Raw genomic sequence first — 12,961 nt, 5'->3', positions numbered from 1 at the left:
ATCATTGGAATGCTGTCGCGTGGACGCTCCGATCAAGGAGAAGATGTTGGGCGAAGGAGCTTCCTCCGTCCGTCCCAGCGCGACCGCGTCGAGTATTTATCTCCATGCGCGTCGATCGTAGTTTAGCTCGGCGACGTGATTAGCTCCAGTCGGACGGTCCCTTGGCGAACCGAAGGACCACATCGATCTGATCGGCTGCAGTGTTGATGTCACCGGGCCGATGGGTGGCGACTGCTTAAAGCTGTGGGGCCCAAAACCTGTCAGACTCGGGCGGATCGAGATCGTTTGGCATCTGGTCGGCGGTCTGCTGTCATCGGTCGCGGTGGGAGTGGTTGGAACTGAATCCCGAGGTGGGTCGAGCCATCAGATCATCGACGGGACAGTCCGAGGTTATTTGCCTGACAGATCGATGTTCTCTAGAAAATGGGATGCGGTGATGAAAGGATGAGGGAGGAACGGGAGAAGAAGATGCGGAATCGGGGAATTGTTGGGACTCCGCCTGTCCCGCCACCCACCGTGATTCCTTCCCTGCCTTCCAAACAAGGCAGTCACCGTCTCAATCTCTGCGAGGTCCTTGGCCTCTGCCCAGACAAAGAGCCCTTCTGTGCTGGTCAGGCCTCTTCCGCCGGTCGTCGCTGCCTTGTCGCCACCAACGCCAGCAGCCGCAGTCAGGCATGCCTTCTTCTTACCCTGGGCAGTGACATGCTCCATGCTGGACTGTCTATCGACTGACTGCTACACGATCTTGCTCCCCTCGTTCTCTGTACCCGGTGGCATCAGACCCAGGCCGAGGGTCTGACCAGCGCTTGGACCAGGCAGGTGAGAGGTTATATCGCGAGACGAGAGGATGCCCATGCGAAAGACTCATCTCAGGACATCGATCCCCGTCAATCTCGCTCCCGGACAGAAGAGACGGATTCATTTACGGAGACACAATTGCAGACGAAACCTGGCTGGTTAAGGGCCGACGTGATAAACGTGGAGCGGGAATCTGAGAGTACGAGGCTAGATATCGAGGGATTGTCAAGAGAGATCGAGGCGATGGGGATATTCTCCAATCGCCCAGAGGAGGCGAGGAATGCCACTAGGGCCACGGGGGCCACGTTATCCTCGGCTGCGAGAGCCGTAACTACTCCATCACGCCGTATCAACCCCAGCATAACCGCCAGCAGGGCCCGTCCTAGCTCCACAGGCTTGTTCTCTTCTCCAAGAACTTCGACCACGCCCAGCAGTGCAAGCAACGCAATAGCTACAAGAGCCACCACTAGACCCCATAGGGGAGGGCGACTCCCAGTCACAGAGGCCCCGAGAGCCAGCAGAACAAGCCATCCGAGTCAGAATCCTGCAGGAACTTTTTCCAGAAACAGCAACACAGGCTCCGTCGCAGAAACAGTCCCCAGGGTGAGAAACACAAGCTATCCAAGATCTGGACCGGTTGTCAACAGGCCATCCACCACGGGCTTTCCTACAGCTTCGGAACCTCTTAGAGCAAATAGTACAAGCCATTCGAGCCAATATCCTGCAAGAAATATCGCTAGAAGCATCAACACAGGGAACTTGCCTGGAGGAACCTATCCCAGATTCAGCAACACCGGCAACCCCATCACAACAGGATCTTCCACCAATAACAACAACACCAATCTCCCCAGAAACCCTTGGACAGCCCCCCGAGTCAACACCACACACACCACTACAAACGCAAGAGCTACTCTCACCCCAACCATACCCCGGGGTCCAGTCATACCTTGGGGTTACCATCAGGTTACAAGACCCACACCGATGACCCGAAGCACAAGCAATCCAGGCAGAAGCACAAGCAATTCAGGTTCAAGGACTACGACAGCTGTCCCTAGACCCAGCACGACAAGGCGGCAAACGACTTCAAGAACCACCACCACCACCACGCCCAACAACACAGCCGCCGCCAGAAATGCAGCCAGACCCGCAGTAACTCCCGCTGCCACTACCACCACCAGAACAAACATCCCAGCTTCTTCTACCCCGACAGCCCCCCGTTCCTCCCCATTCAGCGAAGCAGGATCCCCAGATCCGTCTCTCCCCGCCTCACCAGCCATAGCCGTGTCTCCCTCTGATTCTTATGGCTCACAATCCTATGATCCATTCTTTCCTCCGACTTCTTACCACAATTCATTCTTCTCCTCAGCATCATCCTCCACTCTATTATCATATACTCGGTCCCCCGCTACCGCTCCCGCCACTGCCACCCGTCAATACATCGAGGGCGAATGCAGCATCTGTCTAGACGACTTACTGTACGAGTGGGATGATAACATGTACAGTGTGCGACGCAATGACCCCCTTGTCTGGTGCAGGAACCAATGCGGCAGTAACTTTCATGCTAGTTGTATAGATAGGTGGTTTGCGGTATTGGAGACTGCTTCCAGCATGACTTGTCCAATTTGTCGCGCACGATGGGCATTTTAATGGGTGTTTGTTGTTGGCTTGGTTGCGGGTGATAATGGGGGTGAGTGTGCTGGTTTGGTTGCTTGTCGCTTAATGGTACTGTTGTGGTTTGCTTGTTGTTTTTGTTGCTGTTGTTGTTATTACTGTTGTTGTTATCGCTCAGTGCGTGGCTTCTACTGTAGTATTTGCTATTGAGGGTAATGGATGGTACTACTTATTAGGCAGGCTCCAGGAGGTATGATTAAGATTAATTAGGTGCATACCAAGCAGTATTCCACAATCAAAAGAACCAACTCGGTCACAATTAAATTCCGTCCTCGAGCGAACAATAATTCCATCAAACTTAATGTCCAAATTACCTGGTTACCAATTCCAACAATGACAACAAGATGTCAGACGTACCGGTACGCCCTTATTAGGTACAATGGAACAAACAATGAACAAGCCCAAACCAAGACACAAACTCCTCTATCCCATCCAGCTCAGCCCCGCCCAGTCCAGCCCATCCCATGTCGGTATACAATTTGATTTCCTTCCCCGCTATCCAGGTGGCAGATGACAAGGCCAAACTCCCTCGTGCCCAAATTTCAACCCAACCGCAAAAGACAGCAAGCAAACAAACAAGCAAGCAAGCAAGTACAGAATCAAACCACGTTCAGAACCAGTCACCATACCACTTGACCAGAGTCAAAGTGTGTTTTGTCCACCTGTCTACCACGGACGAAGGTGAGGCGGGACAATGTTTGCAGGGTCCCGTCTCCACTCCGGGCTGCCCCAGTAATCATCGGCAAAGCTGCTGGGGTCGTCCCAGTTAATCGGTCTCAGATTCCTGGGGTTCTTGGGGTCGGGGCGAATAGGCAGGGGATTGGGGTTCGGGGGGTGGGGGCGAATAGGCATGGGGGTCTGGGGGTTGACAGTAGACTGTGTATTTGGAGGGTTGAAGAAGTCATTGGCGGCGCAATATTGAGTCGAGCTGCCATTGATACTGTTGGGGTATTGAGGAAAGGACGGGAGGCCGACGAACGGGGTATTATTAATTTGACGCAGGGGAGAACTGGGAAACACCGAGACCTTGCCCGCCCAGAATTGGCTGGAGAAGCTGCTGGGGTCGTGGAATTTGGGCCGGGGGGGTGCGCAGGGCGGGGTTTCTGGGATGCTGTCAACGTGAAGGGGGGTTTGGGGGAAGGTGAACTCCTGACGTGCCTTGGGGGACTGGAGGATTGGACATAGCGATGCTCCGCACCGAAGGGGCATAGGGGAAACGGGAGTTGCTACCGCCGGTGGTGGTTTGTGCGGGTTGACTAGAGAGCCTGTCTCGTCCCAGACCATGCCCTTAGCAGGACCATGAGTCCCGTATTTTGGCGGAAAGTGAGAGTTCAGGAGAAACGGCTTCAGTGTCTTGGATTCGAGCAGTGGCTCCACGGGCTGTGTGAGGAAAGTCATGACCTTCTGGTGGCTATTGACGGGGGTCGATTGCGGTCCAAAAAAACTGCTCGCCCTCGAAAGCGTGCGCCTGGGATGGGGTGTCAGAAGAGCCGGCACCTTCGGAGTATCAGGGTCTCGAGGACTCATTATCTCGATGACGCGGCAATTGTCCAGGCCTGGGGGCTCGATGTTCTCGGGATGGCTCAGGATGCACTCCTCCTCGTCATACGGATTCGTGATGACTGACGCCGTCGAGGTCGGAGATGGCGGTGCGAGCCAGCTGGAGCCCTGACGCACCGGACAGGGAGTGTCGAGTGCTAGAATCTCGGGGTATAGGGGTTGACTGCTGCACATCTCCGCTTCGGACTCGCTGGCATACTCAGAACTGTGCTGGTCATCGTCGTCCTCCTGGGAAGATTCGGACATTTCCTTGTCCTCATTTTCATCTCCGTGGCCAGCCACGCTCTGGATCACCGACAACGGCACCGGGCCATGCGGCTGGGGATCAACCTCCTTCCTTTCGGTTCCCTCGCTGTAAACATCAGACTCGCTATCAGACTTCTTCTGCGTGAACACCATTCTAACAGAGTCGACGATGATCCGGGCTTGTCCTTCCAGCCCTTCTAGAGGGGTATACGGCCTCTCCGCAATGACGGGGATATCCTCAGGGGCCTCGAACCTGCACTCACAGACTGCAGTACTGCTCTCGGGCAACAGGTTGTGGGTGTTTGAAGCATCGATGCAGGGGAAAGTACTGCCGGTCCTGCGCAGCCCAGTGATCATACCCCTGCACATATCCAGGGTGAAGGACTCGATATGCCCACACCCTGTGTAGTGGTGATAGGTATTAATGCACATGTTGGATCGACTTGCCTTCAAAATAGAGTGGATATCAGAATTTGTTTGTAGGCTGCAATCAGATAGATCACTCACTCGGTTCCGAGGTCTTCCATTTCGTTCTGCTCGGGGGATTTTATACCCAAGCACCCGAGGGAGAGCCTTGGAAAATCGCATTGCTTCTTCTTTCTTCAAACACAATAAGATCTGAAACATCGGCATTCATCTCTTGTCTTTGTCCATAACAAACGGACGACCATTTCCACCAGGGGTTTTTCCCTGACTCTGAAAAGCATCAATCGTCGTCTAACTCCCCCTCCAAATCAACGAGATACTTGACCCCGGAGTCCAACAACCACCAGGCAGCAAGTTCATGAAAGAAACAACGAACGGGGTTCTCCAAAGGCAATGTACTCCGTTGTTCCTCAGCGTCTTCATTCATGGTCTTTGTCCACATGGCCGTTTCACTGGCAAAGACCACATCCTTGTCCTCGTCCCAAAACCCAATCGACATCCGCCCTTCAATCCCTTTGTGGGCTATTCCGAACTCGACTTTGCTTGCGCTGCGTTCCAAGACACGGTAGATTCCGCAGACAAGGTCACCTTTATTGTAGTCCAAGGAGCGGATGTGCGAGGCCTGGAAAGTCTCGCGAGTCACGGCGGGGGTTGTCGCCCAGAGCATGTAGGCTTGGGGGAAGTGTGCGAAGGCGGCCATATTGCGACGGAGTAACAGGGTCAACATGTCTCGGTCTTTGTGGTGGGGAGGGAGGAGTTGCCGTGGAACGCGTTGGCTGGCCCTGTCGTGCAGGACATAGTACTTGGAGCTGTAGACATCGGAGGGGATGGTGGCTATGGTGGTTGAATCGGGGCCAGGGAGGGCTCCGTGGTGTTTCTCATGGTTGATGCGGTTCTTGAGACAGCGGTGGAGGAAGGAGAGGTAGGTGATGATGCTGAGGGACGCGGCCAGCACGAACGAAGAGAGCGACAGGAGGGGCATGCTGCTTTACCGCAGCGACTTGGTGCGACCGCGGGAGGAGATGCTCGATTGTGCAACAGGGAGATGGAGGAGGAGGAATCAAGCTGGCTCTCAAGAGAGTGCAGCTGGAGCTCGGAGAACTTTAATGATCGGGGCAAATACGAGAGGCCCATGGATCCTCATTGGCAGCCTTGCCCCCAAGGCTCTCTATTCTGATGTTGTGTTGGGCATTTCTACCTTCTTTCTCTCTCTCTCTCTTTCTCTGTCTCTCTCTCCCTCTCCATGTAACAAATACGCGGCGCATGCATCTCTACCACACGGTCTGAGAGCAGACACGCTGATCAGAAGCAGGTGGTTAAGTTTATGTATTTGGTATGTATACTTATTCGCCTCTCGGGCAAATTAAATCAGACTTATCCCAACACCATCTGCACTCTAGTCCAGCACCGCACCAAAAACAGGATTGGGTATCCTTGCCGGACGGACAAAGCACAGGAAGAAAGAAAACATATAAAAGATGACAACCCGATCCTAGAAGCAAAACGCCCTGTCCCAAATAGCTCCTCTCTCGCTCTCTCCAACAAGTGATTCCACTGTCGTTCATGTTTGCTCCACCTCGTATGACTGTCTCGCTGCTTTCCGCGCCATACATTTCCGGTAGATGAAGAGGGACACGATGCCCACGGCGACGATGAAGACAATGCAGAAGACCAGGACCACGCCGGGGTTTTTGCTGGCCCAGTTGCTCCGTCTGATAACTGCGCGCCGCGCTTCAAGGGCAACAAGGTCGATGGCGGCCATGATCTATCTGCTCGCGCTTTTAGTCTGCAGTCTCTGGCTTTCACCAAGATTATGGTACTTACTGGTTAACGGCCGCGCCGATTCAGGGAACAAGGCTCAGCAGACAGATGGAGGATGCCCACGACTCCGACACAGACGAGGGCCCGGGAAGCAGAGAGACGACAGCGCGATGAGGATAAAGAGAAAGAGGGAGAGGAGCAGGACGAGTGGGTGAACGACCAACCCTGGTTACTAGCCCGATTGTTCTTGCATCGGGAGCTGCGGAAGGTCATGACAGCAGGGATTACAATGACGTGGAGAAGAGCACATGCATGCAACGTTAGCTGGCTGGCTGCCCACGAAGCTTATTTCTGACAGGAGGGGGAGTGGGGAACTGCGACTTTCCCTTCCCAAAGTAGTACAGTTATCGGTTGGGTCGATCGGTTGAAGCTATCCGGGTGGATGCGGCAGCACTTGGGGCCGCCGATCAGATGTTTGTCGCCGCATTTTTGCACAACTACAACCCCATCGCATGCTACTTGGATAGTGTCCTTCGACACTGAAATACCGAATTGCAAGGTACAGTCCTGACATCAACTGCTATCAAGGTTCAGCGATCCGCTCGTCCCGCTGGCGTCACCACTCGTTCATACCCGTGGTTCTGTGCGACCCTGTGGCCGTATCATTCGTGCCCGACCGGGATAGATGCGGCATAAAAGAGTCGGTGCTGGAGTAGGAGACTCGAGCGTTCACCCATCAGCAATATCAACAGCGCTGGGGGTAGTCGACCGGTGATTCACCATTTGTCTTGACAAGGGATGGTCGGAGGATTCTTGACGTCATGCACTCCCGGCCGTCCCATTTCTAAGACTCCCACGTGGAGGAATATCCTCATATCTTCCATCTTATGAAATGTCCGGTGAGTCCCCGCTGTCCTGCGTCAGATTCGGCGTGAAAGTTGATGCATATGCATGCGCATGCTGCGAGGAAACGCCATCTCCACCGTGGCCGAAGCACCGGGGATTATCTCCGGTCGGATGGACTAAAAACGACCGCAGATCTGGAAAAGGCGGATCGACCCAGGAAAAGATAATATCCGGAGCAACCTCTCCTTCCGCTTACATCTGCTAAGCACCGAAGGAACACAGATGATATATTGCAAGCTCAGCCTCAGCCTCAGCCTCAGCCACGACCAACGTGGTCCAGACCATGCGCTGAAAGTTGTGAAGAGGAACGCGCAGCTGCCGAGTGCGCAAGCAACAGAATGCACGATCGCGTAGATCTATTTTTTGCATCAACTAACGTGCAAGCCACGATGGTAAATAACCCGCCATAATATATACTCCGTAAACGAGAGCGATATAGCGTCGACGCAGCGATCTCACCGAGTTCGAGAAATCCACGACTTTCTGGTGCAACAGGTCCCCATCCAGGAGCTGGTAGGCAGTGATCCCCAATGATATGCTTTAGCTACAGATTCCCGTGACGATGATAAAATATCGTGTTACCTGATCGGGTCGTATGGTTTATAGCTGTCACCTAGATAGGTAGTAAATATGGGTATAGCAAAGAGCCCATCACCGTTCTGATACCAGAAGTCCGACTCATTCTTGGATTGTTGACTGGATGCCATTGATTTCCGGCAATTCATTACCAGTGAGTGATGGTGAAACTATTGATTGACCATTCGTTGATGTACTGGAGGAACCACTCGTGACAGTTGTCATGAAACAACTGAAAAAACACCTTGAAATTCGAGTAGTATATAACTGTTTAACTCAAAGCATCTTAGTCTCGGGCTTGGGAGCGGAATTCTTTGCTCTTTCTTCGCAGAAAAACTATTCCTTTGTCTCGCTCCCGATTGTGTACAACAGCCGGGCAGCCCCGAGTGGGATTCTTATTACTACCCTCTTCGATGATCTCGAGGGGATATAGGAAGAGCAAAGAAAAAATAATATGACGTTATGGAGTATGGACAGCGGTTAAAGTATGAAAGTATTTTCTCATTATGTATATCATCAAATCGAATAGTTATGACATGACGCGAGATATCATATACAAACCAAAGGTATCATGTTGACCAAAACAAATAACCCAACCAAGCCCACAACCCGAAATCAAGAACTTCCAGTCAGATGCACCTCATTCCTCCCACTCTTATGCCACGTCGCGAGCAGCACGCCACACTGTCCACAGTGATGGGTCGTGTCCTTCAGTGACGACATGAGATACGGGACGCACCCGAGACAGCAGCAGCAGCAAAGCACCGCGGCCCAGCCACTAGACAAGACAGTCAGTCAGTCAGTGTCGATCACAATCCGATTCCCCCTCCATAGTAACAGGCACATACTGTGTTGTTTTCCCCGATTCCGCCTGTACTTTCGTCATCTGCCGATGTCCGCAAGCCGGACAATCCACCGGCCCGGGTTTCTTCTGCAGCGCATGCAATGGCGTCGCACTGTTGTACCCGCTGGGATGTTGTGTGCCAGCGTAAAATGACTGTCTGTGCTGCTGTTCCAATGGCTGTAACAGCGGAGGCTGCGAGTATGATGGGGAGACTATCGGCGCGGGTTCTTGGATTTCAGCCGGTTCCTCGTAGGCAGGGACCGGTTCTGTGGCGGTTAGATGGGGGGATTTTATTGAGGTGATGGGCTTGGAATGGACGTACCGAGGGGAGTTTCCTCGGCCATTGTAGTAGTGGTGGTGGTGGTGGTGGTAACAACGCACGCGATAGCAAAAACACCCGATTTAGTCAAGTCGGGAGTAAACACCGCCGATCCTGGGAGCTCAACCTCTCCGGTCTCGAGCGACTCTTATAGTCGGGCGTACCATAGCCTCGTCTGCGCGATCGACCGCTTCAACAAGTTTTTTTTTTTTTTTTTTTTTTTTTTTTTTCTTTTTCTCTCTGGTTTGTTTTGATTGCATGTTGTTGGCGACAGTAATGCGAGCGAGTTGGAGCTTCGATGCGCAGCATGGACCCCTCAGACGGGATGTGATAGGTTGGTGGTCGGCCGTTGACAAGGCTGAGAGCTGCGCCTCACTAGCAGGATTCTGCCCGAACGAAAAGGAGTCTGCGGGGTTGAACTGGTCGCAAGGCGTTTTGCTCCGTCCCTACTCACTCTGGCGCGACCGACCGCAGGAGACGACAAATGGTGGAATACGAGGGAACTGGCAGCTTCCGTGGGATAATGGCATGAATCCAAAGGGTCCTTTGTTCGGACACTTGACATGTTGTTTTGGATTCTTTATTGTTCTGGTGCGGGGCTTCTCGAGAAGGCCACTTCTCGACCGCTTCCTGCCCACTTGCCTAGCTTTGATCGGAGCGGGAATGGCCTCACTGCCTTGTTCTTTGCTGGCTCCCTCCACTGCCGCACAAGGAGTACTCCTCCGCCAGGTCTTCCAAAGGAGGCATCAAATAGAAAGCAGAAGGATGTCGAGACACCTTTTTACTTCCGTTCTTTAACGGGAAGTCCTGAGACAATTTACAGTTTCTAAGGGTAAAGTCGATGTTCCTCAAAATGGCAGGAAATGTCAAACAGGAAGACAAAGTTCTTCCTAGGCAGAGAGGCCTGGTGGGTCTGTCCTTTGCTATGAATCTCTTCTCTTCAGCAGTTTCTGCTTGTACTATGCAAAAGGAGAATTCCGACCGACTCAAGTCAACATAATATATATGTGTGTTCAAGACACCTCTCCGCTAATTGAATGCAGTCTTATTGTCCTCAAAGCTGGCCCTTTACTACCTGCTCTCATATCACTCCCCTACATTAACATCTGCAGGCCTCATCGTCATTACTATGTCGCTGACTCTTGGAGATGCCGAGGTGGGGAGTTATTTGGCCTTAATCGCCCGTCGTTATTACAACCGACTCGTGCACCCAACTGAACCAAAGACCACCGTCCGCAGGCTTCCAAACGACATATTCGTCATCATTGGCAAATTCGCGGACTACCAGAGCCTTAGCCGCATGTCCCAGACATGCCATGGGCTTCAAGATCTCTTTGAGAAGGAATTGAAATCTTGGGCTAAAGCTCACGCCCTACCGGCACCAGAGATCTACGAAATGATGGCTCAGAATAGTATTGGTCCGGGTGTTGTGCATCTACCTGGTACTGAGTGGGCAAATTTGGAACTGTCTGACCGGGAAATATTGTATAAGCACTTTCCACACCCCCTGTTTGAAGCGGTTAGTGCCAGTCGATATGATGTTGTCAAGGCATACCTGGATGCCGGTGTCAGTCCAGATTCTTGCGACGTACTAGGCTATCCATTGTTGTTTGATGCACTGAACCGCGGTGTCGATATATCTATATTGAAGCTCCTCCTACAATACGGTGCTGACGTACACGTAAAGTCATTATTCAATGATGACAGTGTGCTTAAACCGTTCAAATGGGGATACCCCACCTCACGCTTGTTTCATGAGGATGATGTTGGCCGGATTCTTCTAGAAGCTGGCGCCGTTGTTCCTCCCCAGGGTTCTATGGACATACGAAACCGCTCTTTGCTGAAAGATATTATCTGTTCAGAGTCCAGCGTCTACCTCCTTGGGCTTATCATCAAGAATGGGACTGACATGACTGAATTGTTCGCTCTGCATCTTGTTGCCGGATATGGTTCGCTTGAGACGCTTGAGGCCCTTCTTGAGTACGCCCCGGACCTGCTAAATAGCACGGACAGCTATGGCAACAGAGTACTGGAACGACGGAGTTGGCCTGTCAAGCGCGAGAACGCGTTGTTTCTCATCCAGAAGGGGATTAAAATCCGCCCGCTGCATCGTAATAATTCGCATGGAAACAGCGTATTGGCGAGATACCTCAAGGATAAAGAAATTCTACAGGCGCTACTTGCCCTCCCCGAGATGGGGACCGAGGAATGGGACGCGGAGTATAGTTGGTGTATATCTGAGCTGGTTCTTAGCGGCGACATTGAGACGTTGAAGCTTCTTCTGGGATCGTGGAAGCAAACGGCTCCGCCTCAGATAATCAGCCTGTATAGAGGCCAGTTGGTCCTTGGGGGTAAATCGAGGGCGAGCCTTCCTCATCATATTAAGATCTACGAAGCAATGAAGCAGATAGCGCCTCTGATAGATGAAGATGCCTGGTTCAACGAAAGCACAACATCTCCATGAATTGGCGGAGGCTTTTTTGGAGTTAGAATTGGCAAGCTTTCAGACATCCCAGAAAGGTCGAATTTACATACATTTCTGTTATAATATATGATTGAATGGGCTTTTTTTTTTCTTTTTTTTCAGACGGATCCATACCTTGGTATGCACGTAGAATTTATTGTTCGGGTTTCCCTTTCTGAAAGGGTAGGTGTCACCCTCTCACTCTCACATGACCCTCGTTCTCTTCTTCTCTTCTTCTCTTCTAAGTTCACTTCTCTTCTCCCCCTCCCCTCCCCTCATCTCAACCCCACTACTTCATTCAACTCTTCCACCGTTCGAAACAAAACATACAGAACATGGGCATTTCCCACTACCAAAGGACGCAGCTCGACATATCAGCTGCTTCCAGCAAACACATCGTATTTCGCCCTTGAGGCATCTAGCCTGCCTCAACACGAGGGCACATCTGCCCATTGAGGATGCTCTAGCAAAACTCACTCGGATTGACCTGTCGGGGTAAGCTTTACTTCCCTGCGCTAGAGCTAACGTGAACTGACACCACACCTTCTTTTCCAACTAGTCAGAAAATCTGGCTCGACGGGTATTGGCCTTCTATCTGGCTGGGCCACAGAAGATGTCATGGCATCCGGGCTGGTAGCAGCCAGTGCAAACGCTGGCGCCCTTGGGGGCATTCGCATCCAGAATTATGGTAGTCTGAAGCATGAGGACGGGGGGCGCTCGACTCGGTCAGATGTTCGTCAGGTGGTGGCTGGGGTGGGGTTTTCTATATGGGTCGGGGATTGAGGCTGTGAATTGCGTCTTTATCTGGCTGTGGCGTATGAAGTTATTTCCCATATTGCAGATTGGTATTGGGTGACAGAATTTCGCGCGTCGATTACAGAAACTATCGCCGCAACGCACTCGGAAGCTTCATGGAAATTGAGACTCTCCTAATCTGAGGTATTTTTGCTTCAAAGGTAGGCCAATGCTTTAACGGATTGCTCTAAGACGAGAAGCTGATGACTGCTTCAGAGGTTCAAGAATATTTCGCACGAAATGGTCTTTCTTTGGAAAGATTACCTTTCCATAATCGGTCCCAGAATTTAGTTGAGTGGGCAATCTTCTATTAGCACGACTTGGGTTTCATTCGGTACTCCAGTGTGGAATACACTTGCCGCTATTCGTTCAGGAAGTGATGAAACCAGACAGCATGCGAAAAGATTGCAGGGACATCAATACTGGGAGAATGTTCTGATCTCCAGTCTGTTGATGGATCATTGTTCAAAGGCCACTGTAAAAAAGGGGGAGCATATGGGGGTACCCGAGTACTACATATGGCGATGGCATCACGAGACTGATCAAGTTGAGCTATAGTGAAATTGAGCTCGAAGTAAGGAATCAATCTAGCAAA

At 51.9% G+C, this 12,961-nt stretch overlaps 6 protein-coding genes across 6 annotated transcripts; 2 read left to right on the top strand and 4 right to left on the bottom strand.

Annotated features, from left to right (window-relative positions):
• Positions 1–876: 876 nt before the first annotated feature.
• On the top strand, positions 877–2,540 carry BO70DRAFT_58963 (uncharacterized protein). Its single transcript, XM_025548565.1, has one exon. It carries the CDS (start codon positions 1,042–1,044, stop codon positions 2,443–2,445), a length of 1,404 nt encoding a protein of 467 aa, XP_025398538.1. The 5' UTR covers positions 877–1,041; the 3' UTR covers positions 2,446–2,540.
• Positions 2,541–3,135: 595 nt separating this feature from the next.
• BO70DRAFT_353628 (uncharacterized protein) lies at positions 3,136–4,707 on the bottom strand (the record flags this gene model as incomplete). The annotated part of the gene is made up of 1 exon (XM_025541834.1): positions 3,136–4,707. The coding sequence occupies one exon, from the start codon at positions 4,705–4,707 to the stop codon at positions 3,136–3,138; it is 1,572 nt and encodes a 523-aa protein (XP_025398537.1).
• Positions 4,708–4,871: 164 nt separating this feature from the next.
• Positions 4,872–5,683, bottom strand: BO70DRAFT_380461 (uncharacterized protein; the record flags this gene model as incomplete). The annotated part of the gene is made up of 1 exon (XM_025545417.1): positions 4,872–5,683. The coding sequence occupies one exon, from the start codon at positions 5,681–5,683 to the stop codon at positions 4,982–4,984; it is 702 nt and encodes a 233-aa protein (XP_025398536.1). The 3' UTR covers positions 4,872–4,981.
• Positions 5,684–6,040: 357 nt separating this feature from the next.
• Positions 6,041–6,854, bottom strand: BO70DRAFT_363075 (uncharacterized protein). The gene is made up of 2 exons (XM_025543477.1): positions 6,526–6,854; positions 6,041–6,470 (listed from the first exon to the last, which is right to left on the bottom strand). Exon 2 carries the CDS (start codon positions 6,461–6,463, stop codon positions 6,263–6,265), a length of 201 nt encoding a protein of 66 aa, XP_025398535.1. The 5' UTR covers positions 6,464–6,470; positions 6,526–6,854; the 3' UTR covers positions 6,041–6,262.
• A 1,572-nt stretch (positions 6,855–8,426) lies between these two features.
• BO70DRAFT_430099 (LITAF-like zinc ribbon domain-containing protein) lies at positions 8,427–9,300 on the bottom strand. The gene is made up of 3 exons (XM_025548126.1): positions 9,111–9,300; positions 8,793–9,054; positions 8,427–8,722 (listed from the first exon to the last, which is right to left on the bottom strand). Exons 1-3 carry the CDS (start codon positions 9,130–9,132, stop codon positions 8,560–8,562), a joined length of 447 nt encoding a protein of 148 aa, XP_025398534.1. The 5' UTR covers positions 9,133–9,300; the 3' UTR covers positions 8,427–8,559.
• Positions 9,301–10,140: 840 nt separating this feature from the next.
• Positions 10,141–11,758, top strand: BO70DRAFT_58819 (ankyrin repeat domain-containing protein). Its single transcript, XM_025548563.1, has one exon. It carries the CDS (start codon positions 10,237–10,239, stop codon positions 11,569–11,571), a length of 1,335 nt encoding a protein of 444 aa, XP_025398533.1. The 5' UTR covers positions 10,141–10,236; the 3' UTR covers positions 11,572–11,758.
• Positions 11,759–12,961: the final 1,203 nt, after the last annotated feature.

This window comes from Aspergillus heteromorphus (assembly GCF_003184545.1).
Source record: "Aspergillus heteromorphus CBS 117.55 chromosome Unknown BO70scaffold_16, whole genome shotgun sequence".
Classification (NCBI taxonomy): Eukaryota; Fungi; Ascomycota; class Eurotiomycetes; order Eurotiales; family Aspergillaceae; genus Aspergillus; species Aspergillus heteromorphus.
The sequence above is the reverse complement of the archived record's forward strand: the minus strand, read 5'-3'. Positions and strand labels throughout refer to the sequence as shown.

Bases quoted from the DNA above. Each gene is read 5' to 3' on its own strand.
- BO70DRAFT_58963 (XM_025548565.1), top strand. From the start codon at position 1,042: ATGGGGATATTCTCCAATCGCCCAGAGGAGGCGAGGAATGCCACTAGG.
- BO70DRAFT_363075 (XM_025543477.1), bottom strand. From the start codon at position 6,463: ATGGCCGCCATCGACCTTGTTGCCCTTGAAGCGCGGCGCGCAGTTATC.
- BO70DRAFT_430099 (XM_025548126.1), bottom strand. From the start codon at position 9,132: ATGGCCGAGGAAACTCCCCTCG. The intron at 9,055-9,110 runs GTACGTCCATTC...TAACCGCCACAG, and splicing joins GGCCGAGGAAACTCCCCTCG to AACCGGTCCCTGCCTACGAG. The intron at 8,723-8,792 runs GTATGTGCCTGT...TGTCTTGTCTAG, and splicing joins GAATCGGGGAAAACAACACA to TGGCTGGGCCGCGGTGCTTT.
- BO70DRAFT_58819 (XM_025548563.1), top strand. From the start codon at position 10,237: ATGTCGCTGACTCTTGGAGATGCCGAGGTGGGGAGTTATTTGGCCTTA.